The following is a 21,381-nucleotide window of genomic DNA, read 5'->3' on the forward strand; positions in this document are numbered from 1 at the left end:
TCACTGCTTTTGGGGGTATTTACAGGAGAAGACTGATTTTTCCTCATGTCAGAAGACTTGGCCCCAGTGAAGAATCTCAGGCATCCATGCAGCAGATAAGAGAGGCATCTGGGGGCTTGAGAGGGGCCCTTCATATTGCTAAAATCAGACCATGTGCCTCCCCTTCTCTGCCATTGGGGATACGCCTGATTTTGTTCATAAATGCTTTTGAAGCGTATTGGAACACCATCGTTCCCACTGCTGTCAGTTTCACCATTAGATTTTCAGGTTTTTGTTTTTCTCCCAGGTGAAGTGTCTTTTAAAATGCAGGTTCTTCCAGAAGGAGTCATGCCACAAGCTGACTCGCCCCACTGGGTCACCAGATAATGTCTGTGTCTTGAAGAGGGACCTGGTTCAGGGTTTGTCTGGGAAAGGAGCTGGGAAGCAGGAGAAGAAAGAGCAGGGAGGCTGTCCTGGTGTCTGGGATCAGGGTTAGGGAAGGGCAAGGTCCATTGGCAAGCCTTGCTGACAGTGCTATAAGAAGGCTGCCACCTTGGGAGGCCGAGACGGGCGGATCACGAGGTCAGGAGATCGAGACCATCCTGGCTAACACGGTGAAACCCCGTCTCTACTAAAAACACAAAAAACTAGCCGGGCGAGGTGGCGGGCGCCTGTAGTCCCCGCTACTCGGGAGGCTGAGGCAGGAGAATGGCGTGAACCCGGGAGGCGGAGCTTGCAGTGAGCTGAGATCCGGGGCCACTGCACTCCAGCCCGGGCGACAGAGCAAGACTCCGTCTCAAAAAAAAAAAAAAAAAGAAGGCTGCCACCGGACTCTGCAGTACAGTTGTCCCTGCCACATTTTTTGCTGGGGTGAAAAATAGAACCCCCAGACTAGATGGTTGCCCCTGTCCTGTACCCCTGAGGGTCAGGCCCTGGGGCTGCCACAGTCCCTATCTCTCTCTCTCTCACACACACACACACACACACACCCCCCACCACTCTTTAATAAAGCCTCTTCTCAGGAGACCTGGTTCTTTTTTTTTTTTTTTTTTTTTTTTTTTTGAGACAGAGTCTCACTCTGTTGCCCAGGCTGGGGTGCAGTGGCTTGATCTTAACTCACTACAACCCTACAACCTCCGCCTCCCAAGTTCAAGTGATTTTTGTGCCTTGGCTTCCTGAGTATCTGGGACTACAGGAACGCACACCATACCTAGCTAATTTTTAATATTTTTAGTAGAGATGGGGTTTCACCGTGTTGCCCGGGCTGGTCTCAAACTCTTGAGCTCAGGCAATCCACCTGCCTCAGCCTCCCAAAGTGCTAGGATTACAGGCATGAGCCACCACGCACAGCCAAGACACAGTTTTGACTGCTGTCTCTCCACATGAACACTGACCAGTCACTACCCCCACTGGGCCTCTGGTGTCTTCTCCATTCTCTGTCCTTCATTCCCTCCTTCCTCCCACAGCTGGGAAAGCTGGTCTTTAAAAAATCTTCTAGTCTTTTAGAATGTTGAACTCTTTTAAAGTTCGTCCCGCCTGCAGCCTTCCCTTCTTGGTCCCCCTGTGCTCCCTACAGGTCAATGTCCCCCACACCCTCTCACTGTGCCCTTTGTCCCAAGTTCATTGGCCCTGGTGTCAAACTTAAGTTCCCCTGCAGGGAGGCTAGGAATGAGGCATTTCCTCCTGGACACAAATAAGCAGTGGCCTCTATCAGCCTCACATCAAACCTGAGGCCACAGGCCAGCCATCTCCTGTGTTCTGAACAACACAGACCCATGGGGCATGGCGGGGGACAGCCTCTGCTGGGATGTGAATGGGCACAGGCCATGCCCCACCTCGCCTCTGCAGGGCCTGTGTTTGATCTCTGTTAGTTTCCATCTATGCTGTTCCTTTCTGAGGTCTTTTTTGGTTTTTTTGTGTGTGTGAGTCTTGATTCTCTGAAGCCAGGGACGGTGCCACCATCCTCAGACAGGGGAGTTCCCTGAGGACAGGGGCTGGATCCTTCCCTCTCTCCAAGGGCTATCTCCATTTCCGACGTATAATTAGAGTCTACATGAAGGTAGGAGCTGGGTCTTCCCCTTTTCTATGGGGGATCTCCAAAGGCCAAGGCTGCATATATCCATGAGGCTGTGTACTCCTTTTAGACCCGGAGGTCCTTGCAGGTAGGTCTGTGTCTCCTCCATCAGATTAGGACTTCTTATGGGCAGGGCTGTGTCTCTCTCTCTCTCTCAGATTGGTGCTCTGCCTCCCTTCCCTTCTCTTGGGAACTCAGTTTTAACCTTGTTCCCAGGGTCTGCTCTCCCCAAGGAGTGTGGGAGGGAGGTGGGCGCTGAGTCCTGAAAATCAGAAATAGCGAGTGACTGCTGCTGGTTGGTGCCAGACCTTGTCAGTAGTGTGATTTGAGGCTGAAGGCAGGGACACGGAAGTGAGCTAAACTCGACTCATCTCAAAGGCATGAATTCATTAAACTGTGCCCTAGGGTGGCTGAGAGGCAGGGCTGAGGGTGGACCTGAGGAGCCCCTACCGTGGTGACCCTGTCTTGTCCCTGGACCAACAGGGTATATGTCAGGAGAGGAAGGTCCAGGGGTGTGTGTGTGTGTGTGTGTGTGTGTGTGTGTGTGTGTGTGTGTAAAGAAGGGAAAAGGATGTCACTAACTCAGAGTGGTCCATTCTGGGGGAGCAGGGATAGCCCTCAGGTTTGGGGAGGAAGGGGGGCATCTAGCACTGGGCAGGCTGCCCTATTCTGGGCTGAGGCTCAGGGCCAGGTCTCCCCACCCCAGTGCCGCAGGGCCACGTGTACCGGTTCTGCACAGCTGAAGGCCTCTGGCTGCAGAAGGACAACTCTAGCCTGCCCTGGAGGGACTTGTCGGAGTGTGAGGAGTCCAAGCGAGGGGAGAGAGTGAGTTGAGGCGGGGTTCTGAGCCAGGGAGCGGGGAACCGTGTCTTGGCTTCACTGGAGCAAAAACCCTTGGCTTTGGTGGGGGCATCTGCGGTCATTTCATCTATCCCCTTGCCTCTGGGGGCTTTGTACACCATGCTTTCTGGACAAAGGTGGTGTGTATTCACCTCTCTGGCCTTGGAACGGGGCCTGAGATATCCAAGAACCATCGCCATAGGTTACGGTTATTCTCTTTCTTGGTCCCGGTATCCCTGGTGAGTCCTGACTTGGGGCCCCAACTCTGTCTCTGTCCCATGGGAAGGAAGGTTGTGGGAAGAGGGCCATGGGCTGCCCATGTACACTTATGTCCCCTGTGTGCCACAGAGCTCCCCGGAGGAGCAGCTCCTGTCCCTCTACATCATCTACACGGTGGGCTACGCACTCTCCTTCTCTGCTCTGGTTATCGCCTCTGCGATCCTCCTTGGCTTCAGGTAAGGTAGCCCGGACCCCAGGAGGGGGCGGCTTCATCCTAACTCCCCCAGATAGAGGAATGAAGCAGCCCAACACCAAATCAAAGCAACAGCGCAGCACATTCTTCCTTCCCTTAAGAGCTCTCTAGAGAGCCCTGACCTTAGAATATGAGGTTGAAAACACAGGATATGATACTGTGTTCTTAGTCTAGTCTCCACTATGTAAATGTGTGCATATGTACTGCAAAAAAGAACAAAAATACCACACATGCACCACCAACCTCAAAACCTTAACCGTTGGTGATGGGATTACAGAAAATCCCAGGAGATCTTCTCCAATGAACATATGGAACTTTAATAATCCAGAAGTCAGTATGATTTTAGAAAAGATCTTGGGGACTAGAGATCCTCCTCCCTTTGGGGCTTTTCAGCCCCAGTGGAAAAGTTCCTCCTTAGGTCTAACCTAGATGAGACGTTCCTTCCAAACTAGGAACTGGGAACAGAGTATCAGGTTCTTCCCACTCCTCTGTACTTGGTGGAGGTGGGCCTGGGGGACTGGGTTCAAAGAAGGGTGGGATTCTGAGAGAATGAGACCTCAGGACACCAGGCAGCAAGAGCAGGAGAGGTGGCATTCCCCCTCCCACCTTCAAGGCACCTGGCACAGTCCTGGGCACATGGTGCTCAATAAATGCATTCACTCAATGAATATTCTCCTCTTTTATTACGAATTATTCCAGCGATTCAAAAATGCAATGACTGACTGATATTATGATCACTCATGCATACACCATCCAGCCTAAGAAATAACATATCTCATAGTTACACTTCTCTGGGCAACCCTCTCTGATCACATCCCTCTCCCTGCCCTACGCCCCTCAGAGGTAAGCCCTGAATGTGCCTCTTTGAATTCCCAAACATTTCCTTGTACTTTTACCACATTTGTGAGTAGCTATAGAAATACATAGCAAGGTTCTGTGTATTTTTAATAGTGTGTTGAACATATGTGTCTTAGTCTTTTCCTGCTGCTATAGCAAAATACCTTAGACTGGGTAATTTCTAAATAACAGAAATATATTCCTCACGGTTCTGAAGGTTGTGAAGTCCAAGATCAAGGCACCAGCAGATTCCATGTCTAGTAAGTGCTCATCCTGTCTTTCCAAGTTGACACCTTCTCACTGTGTCCTCACATGGCAGAAGGGCAAATGGGTGAAAAACTCTCATAAACACCCTCAGGTCTCTTTGATAAGGTACTAATACCATTCGTGAGGGCAGAGCCTTCATCAACCGAATCACCTAAGGCCTCACTTTTTCATACTATTGCCTTGGGGACTAAGTTTCAACATGAATTTTGGAGTGACACAACATTCAGACCATAGCATTCTGCCCCTGGCCCCCCAGTTCCTGTCCTTCTCACATACAAAATGCATACATTTAATCCCAATGGCCCCAAAGTCTTAATTCATCCCAGCATTAACTGTAAAGTCTAAGTCCAAAGTCTCATCTAAATATCATTTAAACCAGGTACGGGTGAGACTCAAGGAATGATTCCTCCTGAAGGAAATTTCTCTCTAGCTGTGAACTTATGAAATCACCGAAGTTATGTGCTTCCAAAATGAAATGGTGGGGCAGGCATTCTCATTTCATAGGATGGACATTCTCATTTCAAAAGGGAGCAATAAGGGTTGGGTGTGGTGGCTCATGCCTGTAATCCTAGCTAATTGAGAGGCTAAGGTGGGAAGCCTGCTTGAGGCTAGAGATTGGAGACCAGCCTGAGCAACGTAAGAGACCATTAAATAAATACAATTGTTTATTTTTTATCTGAAACAAAATCAAGAATTAAAATTAAAATCAAAAAAGGGAGAAATAGGAAGAAAGGGGTAACTGGTCCCAAGAAAATCCAGACTTAACAGGACAAACAAGATCAAATCTTAAAGCTTGAGAATAATCTTCTTTGATTCAGTGTCCTGCTTTCCTGATATAGAGGTGGGAGTTGGGTCCCCAACTCTCCCCGAAGCCCCACTCCCACAGCTTTGCTGGATTCAGCTCATGTGGCAGCTCTCTCAGGCTGGAGTTGTGTGCTGGTGGCTCTACCAGTCTGGGGTCTTGGGAGAGAATCTTGTCCCCCATGACTCTGCTAGTCATTGCCCTAATCAGGACTCTCTGTAGCAGCCCCGCCCCTGTGCCTTAACTACTATAGATTTATTAGAAACCTCCACTCTGCCCAGGCCCTGAGGCTCTCCAGGATATCCTTTGAAATCTAGGTCTTCCTGGATTTCAAAGAAGCAGCTATGTTCCCTATAGCTCTTGCACTCTGTGTGTAGAGTTAGCACCACATGGGTACTGCCAAGGTTTACTGCTATGTCCTCCAGAGGGATGGCCTGAATTATACCTGGGCCCACTTGAGCCACAGCTAGGGTGTCCAAGGAGCACTGCACCCCAGTGTAGGGAGCAGAGACAGGAGGTGGCCCTGGGCAGTGAGTTCCAATGTCTCACATTGTCCTGGGCTCCTCCCCCAAAACTGTTCTGCTCTCAAGACCCTGACATCTGGGCCTAAAGATCTCTGAAATGCATTCAGGGTCATTCTTCCACTTTCTGGATGAATGGCACCTGCCTTTCCTCTATCCATACTAAGCTTATTAAATGTTCACTTGGCCACACCCTTGGCATTGTCTCCTGAATATGCTTTTGCATTCTTTACAATATGGCCAGACTGAGAATTTTCCAAATCTTTAAGTTCTTCTTCTCTTTTGATTATAAATTTCATCTTTCATTTCTCTCCTCCAACATTTTGCTATAAATAGTCAAGAGAAGCTATGCTGTACCCTCAACACTTTGCTTAGAGATTTCTTCCACCGAATATTCTATTTCATTGCTCGTAAGTCTTTTCTCCCACAAAACACTTGGATATAGACACAATTCAGCCAAATTCTTTACCACTTTATAACAAAGATGGCCTTTCCTCCAGTTTCTAATGCAATGCTCCTCATTTCTATCTCAGACTTCATCAGAATGGCCTTTACTGTTCATATTTCTACCATTATTATGTTCACAACCACTTAGATAATCTCTACAAAGATTGAAATTTTCTACATAGCTCTCATCTTCTTCTGAGTTCTCACCAGAATCACCTTGTATGGCCCATTTGTGGAAATACAAACTTTTTTCTAGCCCACCACCCAATTCCACAGCTACTTCTACGTTTTTAGGTATTTGTTTCACAGCTTCCCACTCTCGGTACCAATTTCTGTCTTAGTCTGTGTCTGCTGTTATAACAAAATACCTTAGACTTGGTAATTTTTGAATAATAGAAGTTTATCTCTTGCAATTTAGAGGATGGGAAGCCCAAGATCAAGGCACCAGCAGTTTAATGTTTAGTAAGGGCCTGCTTTCTGCTTCTGAGATGGTGTCTTCTCACTGTGTCCTCACATGGTGGGGAAGGAGTGAACACTATGCCCTCACATCACAGAAGGCAAAGGGCTCACAAACTCACATAAGCCTCTTTTATAAGGGCACTAATCCCATTCTCGAGAGCAGAGCCCTCATGACCTAATCATCTTCTGGAGGCTTCACCTCTTAATACTATTATTGTATTAAGGATTAAGTTTTATCATGAATTTTGGAGGAACACAACATTCAAATCATAGAAATATTTTTCTGTAATTTTTTGGTCCAACATTATGTTTGTATGAGATTCATTCACATTGACACAAGTAGTCCTGTTTTGTGGACTTTTAACCACCATTCCATATTCCATTGTATAAGAGAGCACAGTTTATCTGTTAACCTTTTAATGGACATTTGAGTTGTTCTCTTTTTGTCTTTCTGAATTACGAATGTTGGTGCAATGTGCATTCTTACTTGTGTATTTCTCTGGGGCATATACCTAGGAGTAGAATTGCCAGGTCTGACTACCACCTGCTTTTACAATTTTACTAGGTATTGTTAAGTTGCTCTTCACAGTGGTCACACCAGTTTACCCTCTCACCAGTAATAAAAGAGAGCTTCCTTTGTCTGGCCTTATCACCAATGTTTCGTGTTTTCAGACTTAATTGTTGCTAACCTGAAGTATCTGAAACTGCCTTATGATTTTAATTTGCATATTCCAGATTCCCAGAGAGACCAAGCATTTTTTTCATGATTTATTCTGTGAATTGCTTTTTCATATCCTTTGCTTACTTTTTCATTGGCTTATTTGGATTTTTCTTTTCTATTTTACATATTCATTATATATTCTGGATACTAATCCAGAATTTACCCTCTCTTTAGTCTGTGGCTTATTTTTTCACTCATTTTATGGTGTTTTCCGCACAGTAGTTCTTCATTTTAATGGAATAAAGTTTATCAATTTAGTATTGATAAATAAAATTTATCAATAAAGATTTACCAATTTATAACAGTTAATTTTATTGATTGGTTTAAAATTATTCATTTTTTTCCAAAGAACAAATTGTGGACAGTCTTATTAAGAAGTCTTTCTTTGGCTGGGCACCTGGGTTCACGCCTGTAATCCCAGCACTTTGGGAGGCCGAGTTGGGCAGATCACGAGGTCAGGAGATCGAGACCATCCTGGCTAACACGGTGAAACCCCGTCTCCATTAAAAATACAAAAAAATTAGCCGGGCGTGGCGGCTGAGGCAGGAGAATGGCTTGAAACTGGGAGGCGGAGCTTGCAGTGAGCCAAGATGGCATCACTGCACTTCAGCCTGGGCAACAGAGCAAGACTCTGTCTCAAAAAAAAAAAAAAAGAAAGAAAGAAAAAGAAATATTTCCTTACCCTAGTGTCATAAAGATGGCCACCTATATTTTCTGCAAGTTTCAGAGTTTTGCTCTTCCTTCTGGTTCTTTGATCTGCTTGGAATTCATATTTGTGTATGATATAAATAAAGGGTTTCACTTTTTTTTTCTATATATGGAATTAGCTGCCTGAGTACCATTTATTGATAGCCTCTCCTTCCCCGTTGGTTTGCAATGACTGCGTTTCCATGTAGCAAGGCTCCGTATACGAGTGGGTTGGTTTCAGTCACCTACGGTTTTTTTCTGTTAGGCTGTTTATCTTTCCCGATCCTGATGCCACCGTGCCTTAACTGCTGTAAATTTACTAGAAATCATATAGCAAAATCTCCTCCTCTGTGATTCTTTAGGAGTGTCTGGAATACTCTTAGCCCTGGCTCTTCTTTATAAGTTGTTAAAGTTCTACTTTAAAAATAAGTTAGAATTTTTATTAGTACGGAGAGACTTGACTCCTTTAAGATAGCGAGCCTTTCTATCTGTGAATGTGACGTGTCTGTCTCCCACTAATTTAAGTCTTCGCTAATGATTTTAAGCAAGGTTCATAAAATTCTCCATCGAGATCTTACCCATCTTCTGTTAGACTCATTTCAAGGTGGTTAATTTAAAATATTGCAAATGAATTATTTTCAAACGTTTACTTTAAATTTTTTTAACACAGGCATATACAAACATACTTATCAGCAACCTTGCTAAACTGTCTTGTTAGTTCTAATAATTTGTAGATTTCTTCAATTTTCTATGAAGATAATTTATCATCTACAAATAATAATCATTTTGTTTACTTCCAATTCTTGTACATTATTCCCTCGCCTTATTATCGTGGGCAGGATCTGTAGTTACAATGTTGACTAGAAGCAGTGATAACAGACATCCTTATCTTGTTCCTGATTTCAAAGGAAATGCTCCCACAGTTTCTCAGTTAGGATTGATATTTGCTCCTGGTTAGGTAAATAGCCTTTATTAGGTTAATAAATGCCCCTGTACTTTCAATTTGCTACACATTTTCACATGAAAGGATGTTAAAACTATCCAATAGTGTCTGAATTCCTACCAAGTGCCTAGTCCTGGTCTGCCTCTGTGACGCATTTAAGATGTGGGCCCTGTCATGAAGAAGCAATGTTCTCGTTGGGGAAACTGATCCTCATGCATAAATCTCTTCGGTTATGCATGACTTTGTGTAAGAGAAGATGCTGCAGAGAGAAGGATAGAATGTGGATGGGAGGAGGGGGCAGTGACCACACAGCGGAAGCCTTCATGGAGAGGCAGGATTTGAGTTGGACAGAGGATTTTCACGATGATGGGGAATAAGGGTATTCACAGAAGAGGACACACGCACAGTCCCAGGGCCGGAAACATGCCTGATGTGTGTGTTAGTTTGAGAGCCTGGGGTTGTAGAGCAGAACCATTGGCTGCCTTGCCAGGGAAGGGCCCTGATTTCTCCCTCAGACACCTGCACTGCACCCGGAACTACATCCACCTGAACCTGTTTGCATCCTTCATCCTGCGAGCATTGTCCGTCTTCATCAAGGACGCAGCCCTCAAGTGGATGTACAGCACGGCCGCCCAGCAGCACCAGTGGGATGGACTCCTCTCCTACCAGGTGTGTGGTGCATCCAGGATCACCTTGGGAGCAATGGGTGGTTGGAGGATGCCTGCCTCTGCCACCCTAGCCAGGCCTGGGACAGGGGAAGGCAAGAGCTGACCAGTCTTGGCCCTTTGGGAGCCCCTAGTCTGATGGGAGAGGCAGTTCACCTTGGGATCCTCCAGTCTGCTGAGAGAGGCAGTCTACCTTGGGGAGCCCCCAGTTTAAGGGAGGAGACACTGCCCTAGGGAATTCTCAGTCTGACACAAATGAGTAGTCTTTGGAGACACACTTGGGTTTGAATCCCAGCTCTGTCACTTACTATCTGTACACTTTTAGGCAAGTCACTTACTTCTCTGAGGCTGAGAAATAAGTGAGAAGCCACTTACTTCTCTCACCTGCGGAGGGGGGGATAATATCACTTTCTTCCAATCAGGATAATGAGGATTCGATGAGCTAAAGCAGATAAAGTCCTTAGCACTAGCCCTAGCCTGAGATGTGAGCTGTCTCCTCCTGCATTAACCATGGCAGGATAGTGGCTGGAGCAGGATGGGGAATGGTATCAAGAGAGGCAGAGGGCAGAGCTGCTGTCCCCACGACACCCTTCCTCTACCCCCAGGACTCTCTGGGCTGCCGTGTGGTGTTTCTGCTCATGCAATACTGTGTGGCGGCCAATTACTACTGGCTCTTGGTGGAGGGCGTGTACCTGTACACGCTGCTGGCCTTCTCGGTTTTCTCTGAGCAACGCATCTTCAGGCTGTATGTGAGCGTAGGCTGGGGTAAGGCCCACCGTCACCCACCCCAAACCTGTGGTATGGGGGTGGGAGACTTTGGCCCCTCTTCTAACTTGGTACTTGGAACGCACTGCTGAGCAAGGGGCAGAGCCCACTGGGTAGCCCCCTTCCTGGGCACAGGACCTTCTGCCCCTGGGCTGTTAAGATGCTGTAGGGGGTTATGGTCCTCCCCTCCTCTGCATAACTCTCCTCCCTTAATGGAAGCTTCCACCCCCTGTGGCCAAACACCACCCTCTACCACTATCATGCATAGCATTGGAGGTATGCACTGGCCTCTTAAGACCACATGGGGACATAAGTTCACACCCAGTCCTGGGCAGCCTGAGGACCTGAGGGAAATGGTGAGTCCTGGGCCTCAAGGTGGGGAGGGGATCAAGAGGTCAGGGCGATGGCTCGGGGGAGCCTACTGGTGCTCTGTCACATGATGGTGGAGAGGAGGGCTCACAGGAGAGCCAGGTACGGTGGGGCAGGGGGACCAGAGGCCAGCCAAGGAGAGGGTGGGCGGCGGATGTGCCTGGAGCCCAGCTGGAAATGTTCTAGCCAAAAAAGTTTGCCAAGAACCATTGTGTCTTTTTTTTTGCTGGAACATTTCTGGTTGTGCTTCTGCCTCTCACCACGTGGGATTGTAATGAGGGGCAGTGTTGGGGTTGGGCAGGGGGCTGGGATCCCTTTCACCCCTGGGAAAACATGCAACAGGCCTTTCTGGAGGGGGCCACGGTGCCCAGAGGATAGGCCCTGCCCTGTGCCCTCTCTAATCTGTCATTGAATCCATGGTAGTTTTCCTGTTCCACACCATCCCCCACCCTGCTTGCCCCTCCTTCATTCACTCCTCCTTCCTTCATGCGCCCACCTCATGCTGCTCTGACCACGGCTGCCACTGTCACTGACCTCCAGGGACTTTCCAGCTGAGACACATCCAGACTCCTCTTCCCTGACTGGTCCTGCCCCCGGGCCTTTGCAAGGCTGTTCTCCACGGAGGAATGTTCAGGGAGCAGCCTTCCCACACCAGGGGGTCCGCTGCCTCTTCAGGAAGGTGCCTCAGGCCACTGGCCCTCGCGGTTCTGTGCTCTCCACCCTCTCAAGCTCTCCATCCCCTGTCCTTGCACTTCATTTGTTGTTACTGGTGTTCCTCAGCCACTCTGCTCTATGCAGCCCCCCACCGGGAGAAGAGTAGCCTGAGATTTTAATGTGACCAGTGTCTTGAGGGCACCAAGGCCCAGAGCTGGCAGGGCCTTACAGGCAGAGCAGGCCCTGGAACCCAGGCCTCCTGACTCCCAGGTTCTGGGCCTGTGGCCATCATGCCCTGTTCTCTTGCCTGGACTGTGTCCCTTCAGTTCCCTGCAGCACCCCTGAGAAGGCTCAGGCCTCTGCAGAGGTGGGCAGGTAGGCCTGGCTCCTGCTCACAGATCCCTGCTCTCACCTTCCTCCTCCTCCCCCAGGACCCAGTCCCTTCCTTGGCCTTTTCTCCCCAAGGCTTCTTCCTCCTGCTAGAGCAGGTGGAGAGCCCTGCAGCTCTCTAGGGGTTGGGGAGGAGGGAGGCCATTGAGGTCAGCTCAGGGAAGGCTGTCTTCAGGGTGGGGGATGGTGTCTGTCCATTCTAGGAAATAGCATCAGCACTGTTAGTGCCTGTCACCATGGCGACCCGAGGGCAGGAACAATCAAGGGACATGTGTGATGTGTGCAGAGGAGCGGGGGTGGCTGGTTGGAGTTTGGTGGGGACACACTGCCCTAGAGGTCTCTGAGTGGGAGATGGGGGAGGGAGTGCCAAGTCCTTTTCCTGCCACCTCACACCCCAGCTCAGGGCTCGGGGTCTGTGGGAGCACAAGGGCAAGACCCAGAGGATACCCTGCTCCAATCAGAATACCTTTTTCTTGAGGAATTGTGGTGGGGGGAGACGGAGAGAGATTCACAGGTTGCTAGGAGCTTGGACCTGATGCCAGGAGACCTTGCCCAAGCTGGGATACTTGGGAAACAACTTTTAGCTTCGTGGGCAAGTAGAAGAATTGAAATTAGGACTCTGACACAGTTGGAGAGGTCCCCCAAAGGGCATGGCAGCTTCTGCTGCAGTCCCCAGGCAGTTGGGGGCCTGTAGAAATCCACATGGAGGCTGTGCGGAAGGGAGGCAGGTGATGGATGAGGGAATCATTACTTCCCGGAGCCAGTTCTGTGTGTCTTAATTTGAGCTTTTTTCTCCAACCTGTCTTGCTCGTTTTCTAAATGGGAGAAAGATGAAGCCAGCAGGGAGTGCGTAATGTTTGCTTGCGGCAGGGCTTTCGTGGCTGTGTTTTTGAAAAGGCCTTGTTAAGGAAATGCTGACGATGAGTGAAACTTGCCAGGTCTGGCTGATAACATGGGTGAGTGCCCTGATCCTGGAAGGAGGGAGGTCTCAGAGAGAAGGGACAGCAGGGGGCGGGGGATGCCCAGAAGGAAGCTTCTGCATGTGTACGTGGTTCAGGAAATCGGCATGCTCTTGCTTAGAGAATTTTCCTTCCCTCGTTGGTGTATTGACTCACCCATCATTCATTCCATTCTCACTGCTCATCTTCTGTGTGGCAGTCCCGTGCCATGTGCTGGGGCCTTTGGAGATCATCCCATTCCTTGTCCAGTCTCATAAAGGCCTGTTACTAAAGCACCTTGGATGCTGAGAGGTCTGATTTATGTAGAAATAAATGGGCCGAGAGAGAGAGCTGATGAAGAATGCTGGTCAGCTTGGGGCTCCTTTGCTTCCTCCATCTCTCCCTGCATCATCAAGCACAGTAGATCTGGGCACACAAACTGCTTAGTAGCTGCTGTTGAGTGGACACTGATGTGCTAAAGATATAGACAATGTGACAGGAAAGGCTCTGAAGTGGTTCAGTCCTGGAAATGTGCTCCTGGCAGAGATTCCCCAAAGCCACACATGCACACTCATGGTCCACCCACCACACCCTCACACACACGTGTCTACATGCCTTAATATGTACACGCTTACCTATCTCAGACACATCAACACTGAGGGAGGCACCAGTGGAGACAAGCATGGAGAGAGCCAGTGCAGAAAGCCACTGAGGGCGGTGGGTGTGGACATGGGATTGCAGCCCTGCATTCGAGCCCCACCTGTGCCCTTCTGAGCCCCTGATCCATCTCCTCATCTGTCATGTGAGGAAGGACAATCCAATTTTAAATCAACCAACACAGATTGAGCTCTCAGGGTGAGCTGAGCATTGAGGCTCTGAAGGTGAGTGAGGTCTGGGCTCTACCCTCAAGGAACTGGGAACCAGCTGTATTAATTTTCTATTGCTACAGAACGATTAACCCTGAAACTTAGCTGCTTACAACAACTAACCATTGTTATGTCACAGTTCCTGTGGCCTAGAATCTCGATTCAGTTTAGCTGGATACCTTGTGGCTCAGGATCTCAGAGAGAAAACTCTCTAGGCAAGAGCATGTGGATTTCCTGAACCACATACACATACAGTAGCTTCCTTCTGGGCCTCCCCCACCGCCTGCTGTCCCTTCTCTCTGAGACCTCCTTCCAGGATCAGGGCACTCACAGAGAAGCAGCCAGCTGTCACCAGGGTTGCTGTCATCTCAAGGCTTAACTGGGGAAGGAGAATCTACTTCCAAGCTCACTCACGAGGCGGTTGGCAGGAAGACCCAGTTCCTTGCTGGCCGAGGCTGGAGGTCTCCATTTCTTGCTACAGAGACCTCTATCTAGGCCTTCTGAGTTCTCTCAGCACATGGCAACTGGTTTCCCCCAGAGCAAGTGATCGAGAGAGAGAGAGAGCTTGCAAAACAACCCACAGTGTCTTTTATAAGACACCACAAGTGTCATGTCTTTTACATGACACCAGAAGTGTCATGCCATCACTTTTGCCAGATGTCATGGGTCACATGAAACAATACTGATACAATGTGGATTAACTGCACAAGAGTAAGAGCACAGGAGGTGGAGATCCCTAGGGGTCATCTTAGAGGCCGTCTACCACACAAATCAAGTCTCAGCTGAGTGGAGAGTAGTATTGTTGTAGCTGTTGTTATTGTAGCCACTGCGGACAGTTAGTTGGTCAATTGGCATCAAGGACTGGGCTCCTGTCTCCATTCCAGGATTCTGCTGAGCCCTCTTGCAGGTGTACAGGGGTAGGGGACAGACGACTGAAAGGACATCCAGTGCCTGAAGGAGATGACTGAGATCGGCAATGTGGGCTGAAGCAAGAGAGAAAAAGGGCATCAGAGGGTTCACCTGCGCCTCGCCTCATCCAGCGTGCTGTCTCCACCTGTGGCACAGCCCAGTCCCATTGCTACTTGGGTGTCTGTGACCTGGTGACTCAGGCGGGACTCTCAGGGCAAATCCCGACAGTGTGCCTGGCACATAGAAGGTGGGGGACTGACGACTGATGAGGACCTCTCTGTAAGGAAGAGTCTGGGAGTCTGCATGAGGCTCCTGCTGCCTCTGTTCTCCCAAGTGCCCCGACAAAACTAGAAAGCATAGTTTGAGGCCAGGCAAAGAGAGAGGCTGGAAGCGTGAGGGGCCTGGGGCAGGGAGAGGCCTCGGCATGTGGACTGTGGCTCTGGCCTGCCAGCCCCTCTCCCCTTCTGTCTTTCCCTCTCTCTTAGGTGTTCCCCTGCTGTTTGTTGTCCCCTGGGGCATTGTCAAGTACCTCTATGAGGACGAGGGGTGAGTGTCCTGCTCCAAGGGGGTGGATGTGTTCAGGTCCCCATCCTCAAGGTCCATGGGATTCCTTGGTACCTGGGGCACCATCTATTGGGAGGATAAAGGTGGGGACCAGGAGCTGAGAATGTGGATTTTGTTCTCTAATCCCTCCCTGCCCCTGCCTGGTCCCAGGATTGTTTGATGACTAACGGTACTGGGTCTATGGGGTACATGGTGCCCTCCTGCAGGTTTTTCTGTAATATCTGTTTATGTGAAACAGTGAAATGTTTGTGTCATTTTGTATATGATTCTGCGAACACACATGACTGTGTTGGCAGGTCCTTGAAAGCTTGTTTGGGGGCTGTGTGCATCTCCGTGTATGACTGTGTATTTGGACTGTACGTGTGTATTGTGGGGCTGTGCACTGGCAGGGCTCTGTGGGTCCATGGGACTGGTTGTTGGGTGGCTCCTGGGAGCTGTGTGTGTGGCACTCGACATGGCCATGTGCATCGGTGGCCCCTGTGCCCGCACTTGAGCTGGGGATCCTGTGAGTCCTGCTGGATGCATGCACGCATCTCTCTCCCTCCCCAGCTGCTGGACCAGGAACTCCAACATGAACTACTGGCTCATTATCCGGCTGCCCATTCTCTTTGCCATTGGGGTGAGTGACGGTGTCAGGGATGGGAGTGGCAGCTATGGTAGGATTGGGCTGGTGCCCCCTGCCAATCCCGGCCCCACCCCGCAGGTGAACTTCCTCATCTTTGTTCGGGTCATCTGCATCGTGGTATCCAAACTGAAGGCCAATCTCATGTGCAAGACAGACATCAAATGCAGGTGATGTAACTGAGCTGAATTTACTGAGGACCCTCAGCAGGTGCCCCTTTCGTTCTAGCAGAGAGAAAGAGAGATCCTGGGATGCTTAGCTTAGAGCCCTATGCTACCCTCTTCTTCCACCCAGGCCTGGGACCCCAAACCCTTGCTTTTGCCCTGTCTCTTGGCAGCCCCTGGTCTTCTTGGGGTCTTGACCTCTATTCTTTCCCTCCAGGCAGACTGTCCCAGGGTATTTGGGGTGGGAGAACATCCATGACCCAGATATCAGGACTTGGTAGGAAGTGGGGAGGGTAGAGAAAGGGGGAAAGAGTCCATGGGAGAGGTCCAGAATGACTCGAGATCTCCGCCTTGCCCCTCAGACTTGCCAAGTCCACGCTGACACTCATCCCCCTGCTGGGGACTCATGAGGTCATCTTTGCCTTTGTGATGGACGAGCATGCCCGGGGCACCCTGCGCTTCATCAAGCTGTTCACGGAGCTCTCCTTTACCTCCTTCCAGGTGACTTCATGGTTGTAAAGTCCTAGAGTGGGGGTGGGACAGACACCAGCCTGCATCACGCAGATGGAAAAGGTGGGAAGACTGAGACCTGGAGGAGTGATCCCTGCCCAAAGTCACCTAGTTAGAACAGAGCCAGAACTAGTATCCCCAGGTGTCCCAATACCCCGGCCAGTGTCCCAATACCCCGGGTGTCCCAATACCCCGGCATTTTTGCATGTAAAATGTAAAGGAGTGAATTATGCACTATAAGGAGTGAATTGCACATTCACTCCTCACAGAACCCAGGAGATGTGCAGGGTTAGCCTCGCTTTGCAGAGGAGCCTCAGAGGTGTTAAAACCAGAGTTACGGTGTTACAGTTTCAAAGAGAAGAACTGATCCTCTCCACTAGCATTAGATGATGCTAAGGGGGTGTAAAAATACAAAAAACTGGTCCCTGCCCCTCACGAATGTCACGAGATGCCTGCACACATGTGGGCTTATGTGTGTGTATTTACATACATGTGCAGACATACAGAAAACAATTCTGGAGCCCTGGGTCTCCTGCGTGAACAGATGGGGCTGGTGTGGGGAATGTTCTCCACGATCAGAGTCATTGTACTTCACTGGATCAGGCCTCCTCAAAGAGAGGTTGGATGTAGGATCTCTACAGCTTCTGGGCAGCTTCTGAGCAGGGTCTCCTGGACCCCACAGCACATGCCTAGGAGATCCATAGGGAGAGGCTAGCTGGGGCCTGTAGCCAGGCCTAGTCAGAGAGGTGCAACTCTGGTGATCCTTCAGAAAGGAAATGAGAGGGAAGCCACTGCCCCATTCCTGGATCTGCCTGGGCTGCTAGATTTGGGGAGGGGGGTATTGAGGATGGAGTCCCAAGGTGCTTCTGACCAGGGGCCAGTCTTCAGGTCACCTCCCTTCTGCTTCCTCCCTCCTGATGTGACTCTTGTCTCCAGGGCCTGATGGTGGCCATCTTGTACTGCTTTGTCAACAATGAGGTAAGCGCTGAGGAGGGATGGTGGGGACCCTGGTGGGTGGGTACCATTGGCCAGTCTGGAGTTGTACAATGGGGACTCCCATCAATCTTGTCAGCTGAAACCCCCTACTCACCCCACTGAGGCACTAGGGTTGAGAAGGCATCTTGTTCACAGATTTGGTTTTCTGTGCATGGATCTCTCTCACACATGAACACACACACACACACACACGCACACACGTAAATGTACAGGCATACCCTAATGGCATGTGACCCTAGGGAAGACCCAGCCTCAGGTTAAGGGAATCCTGAATGACCCTCTTTGCTTGGTGGTGGTGACTGTCACTTACAAAGTGATTCAACACACACATACCCAAGCCACACGGTTGGGGCTTTAATAATCACTATCTCATTTAATTAGGACCCCCACACCCTACTAAAATTCTTATTTCATATTCCCATTTTTTTAATATATACATGAGAACACTGAAGATCAGAGAGAGTCAGAAGCGTGACCTAGGTTTGGAAATAGTGGCACCCATCGCTTCTTAGCTGTTTGGCTAAGATGAAGTATGGGAATAGTGGCATGGCAGAGCCAGGATTCAAATGAATTCTGCAGTAAAGCAGAAAGCGCCCCATTCTTCATACACACAGGCAAGAGCCCTGGCTCACTGTGGGGGAGGGGTGTCTTTCTGGTGCTCGGATGGGAGAAGGGGGTTCTTGCTGGCCCCACACCCTCTCCTGCAAATGGCTGCAGGACAGCAGGCCTCCCTCCCATCCCTGAGATGGTCAGCTCCTGGGAGGAGAGCATGGTTGTGTCGTAAGCACCTGGAAAAGGCCCCTTCCTCCAAGGTACTCAGCTATGGAATCCCAGAGCTCAGGGATCTTGGAGTCAGCGCATTAATAGACTTGTCTTTTTCTATGGGTGTGGGGGATGCAGAAAGGACAGTGGGCGGGGACCTGGGTGTTTCAGGGAGCTACGAGATGGCTCGAAGAAGCAATGTGATGTAGCAGAAAAGATGCAAGGATGCAGGCTTTGGCATCTTACTTGGTCTGATCCCTAGATCCCCATCACTTAATGAGCTGTGTGACTTTGCCTAAGTTACTTGCCCACTCTGAAACTTAGTTTGCTCATTTACAAAGTGAGGGTAATAATGCCTACCTTTGAGATTCCTGTGAGGATTAAGAAAGTCTGAAAAAGGTGGGAAAGGGGAACAGAGAACAGGTCCCTCCTTCAAGGTGGGATGCTGAAGGCCCATCCTAGCTCCTCACAGGTGCTGCTTGGCATGAAGAAACACACACCATTATCTCCAGATGCTCAGTAAGCAATCGCTGTTAGATATCAGTATTCAGTGATTCCCAGAGACAGGGGCCCAGGGAATTTCAGAGGATGCCATGCAGAGAAAATGAGGCTGGGTGAAAGGGAAGGGAGAGGAATGTTCCCCTGTCCCTGAGCCTCCCCCTGCCTCTGCTGAACTGGCTACCCATGGGAAGCATGGCCCTCAGACCTCCAAATGGGAGGGAAACCAAGGTTTCTTAAGTGCTTACTGCATATAAGCTGCTCAAAGTGTCTCATTACATCCAATGCTGTGCAGCAGATGGTATCCCCAATTCACAGCTAAGAACGTTAAGGCTCAGCAAAATGAAATGAGTAGCCCTAATTCCATAGCTAGAAGGCGGTAGAGCTAGTGGGCTGTGGTGGGGGCGAGATTCCACTGGGCTGTGGTGGGGGTGAGATCCCGCTTAATGCCTCAGGGCAGCAGGTGCTGGGGAGGTGAAGGCAGCGCCTGGCAAACAGTGGCCCATAAATGGGATTCTGGCTGCTCCTGGGGCAGGTCTCAGAGGATCCAGCAGGCTCAGTTTGGAGGATAGGGCAGGGAAGGAGGGAAGGGCCTCACCCAACAGGCTCTTGACCCACAGGAGGCAGCAAGACACCGCAGCCCTGGTCCTCCTCCACTGCCATATCCTCAAAATGAATTTCTTTAAAACTGATGCAAACGAGGAAGTGCAAAACCTAAGCTCTGTGGATGGCCTTCCCTCCAGGAATGCTCTCAGCCAGCTGGGTGATGTGCTCCCAGCCCTGAGCTCTGCTGCTTTCCATTCCAGCCCAGTGGTGATGGGGACAAGACAGGGTGGCAGGAATCCCTGTGTGGGGATGAGGAGCAGAGGCCCGTGGGGAGAGGCTGAGGCTTCCTGCTGCCACCTTGTCATCTCAGCCCCCCATGTGCCTGTTTCCCACTTCTCTCTCCTCTGACACACTCACCGCAGCCCCACCAGCAGACACATGTGCTTGGTTTCCAAGCACATTTGGAAATGTGCCAAATTTCCACCACCATTGCCAAGAGTCTCCCCTGACCCCTGACTCAACTGCTTCTCCAGATTCCATCCTTCCAAGCCCAGTCATCTCATCACTTCCCTCCTCATGCACCACCTATGACTGGCCCACCTTTGTAAGGGGATAGTACTTCTTTGCCCTTGGAAAAGAACTTGACCCTGAATCACCAGAGTTGCACCTCTCTGACCAGGCCTGGCTACAGACCCCATGGATCTTCCAGGCTTGTGCCATGGGGTCCAGGAGACCCTGCTCAGAGAACAGGAGAACCTGTCTCCTTTCAGAGCACCGCCCAGTTCCTTTAAACCCACCCTGAGACTCCTCATGCCCTGGCTGCTCCAGGCACAAGGACAGATACATCATTGTCACTGGGCCACAAAAGACACATGTGGCTCTGGGGCTGAGGCCTCTGTCCACAGAGCCGTTCTGCAGACCCAGGGTTGCCATGGCAGTGCCAGATACTTGTGACCTGAGGAGAAAAGATGGCTTGAATATTGGTTCTGTGTGGCTGCCAAGGCCTGCACCAGCTGCTAGTGAGCGGGAGTGGGGACAGGGCGGGGGAGGCCTGAAGGTGCTTTTGCTGTAGCTTGTGCCTGAGAGCCACAGTGAGGTGACTCAGAGCCCTGAGTGCTGGTCCCAGCCCTGCCACTGCTGAGCTGTGTGACCTGGGGCAAGTCGTTTTGCCTCCCTTGCCTCTGTCTCCCCAGCTCTAAGTGAAGGTGAATGCGCTTCCCAATTCACCCCAAATCCTGAGGCTGGCGTGGTGCCTGCTGGAAAGGGAGGTCAGGAGGGGTGTGCTGCCCTGCAGAGGTCGAGGGCAGGGATGAGGATAAATCCGATGGTGGAGGAGGAAGTGTGGTGGCCTAAGTGCCAGCCCAGGTGCTCGGGATCAGTGGTGTTGTCTTTGTGTGTTCATTTTCATAGCTGAGGAACAGAAGCAACCTGATGTGAAATGCTCATCTACTTACGTGTTCATTCATTTGGCTCATTTAAAACACATGTATTGAGTACCTGCTGTATGCTGGGCACTGTGCTAGGTTCACAGACGCTGAGATGAGGAAGATGTGGCCCCAGCCCTCGAGGTGCTCCCAGGTGAGGGGGGAGGAGATGGACCAGGGACAAGCAGGACCGCAAAAGCCATGCAGTGGGAGGCCGGAGGTTAGGAGCCGGGCATTGGAATCAGGCCAGATCTAGGTTCAAATCCTGGCTAAGCGACCTGGGGAAATAAACACTCTGCACCTCGGTTTCCTCATCTTTAAATGTAGAGCTGCTTTGCAGGGTCGACGTGAAAGTTAACTGAGATAATCAATGGAAAATGCCGTGCATACAGTAAGTGCCCAATAAATATGGTGATTTTCAAGGACAATTGTGATTACAGGGGTCAAAGCAGAGGTTCAGGAAAAGTGCTGAGGGAGATGGGGCCAGGAGACACCGTGTGTCAGCACCTTGAGAAGTCCCACAGGTGTCCCTGAAACCTCTTTGGTCTCTGAGGTGGTTTCCCGGGGGTGTGCCTCAGTTTACCATCTTTCCCCCCTTCTCCAGTGGAAAGGCTATGAAACAAGCCTGACTTCCTGGCAACTGCACAAGTGGGGTCCACCACTGGACTCAGGGCCCCCATCCCAGCTGTC

General features: G+C 50.1%; 1 protein-coding gene across 2 annotated transcripts in view; it reads left to right on the forward strand.

Annotated features, from left to right (window-relative positions):
- Nucleotides 1-21,381, forward strand: part of GLP1R (glucagon like peptide 1 receptor) — a 42,570-nt gene that overhangs the window by 14,451 nt on the left and 6,738 nt on the right. For both annotated transcript variants that reach the window (XR_012089151.1, XM_038006036.2), the window contains exons 4-12: nucleotides 2,760-2,878; nucleotides 3,242-3,348; nucleotides 9,565-9,718; nucleotides 10,320-10,479; nucleotides 15,091-15,151; nucleotides 15,719-15,788; nucleotides 15,873-15,961; nucleotides 16,318-16,456; nucleotides 17,402-17,443. Coding sequence is in view for 1 of the 2 variants with exons in the window: in XM_038006036.2 (XP_037861964.1) it covers nucleotides 2,760-2,878; nucleotides 3,242-3,348; nucleotides 9,565-9,718; nucleotides 10,320-10,479; nucleotides 15,091-15,151; nucleotides 15,719-15,788; nucleotides 15,873-15,961; nucleotides 16,318-16,456; nucleotides 17,402-17,443 (941 nt within the window). In the remaining variant the exon portion in view is untranslated. The remainder of the gene's footprint in view (nucleotides 1-2,759; nucleotides 2,879-3,241; nucleotides 3,349-9,564; nucleotides 9,719-10,319; nucleotides 10,480-15,090; nucleotides 15,152-15,718; nucleotides 15,789-15,872; nucleotides 15,962-16,317; nucleotides 16,457-17,401; nucleotides 17,444-21,381) is intronic.

Source organism: Chlorocebus sabaeus, chromosome 17 (genome assembly GCF_047675955.1).
Source record: "Chlorocebus sabaeus isolate Y175 chromosome 17, mChlSab1.0.hap1, whole genome shotgun sequence".
In the NCBI taxonomy this organism is placed as follows: domain Eukaryota; kingdom Metazoa; phylum Chordata; class Mammalia; order Primates; family Cercopithecidae; genus Chlorocebus; species Chlorocebus sabaeus.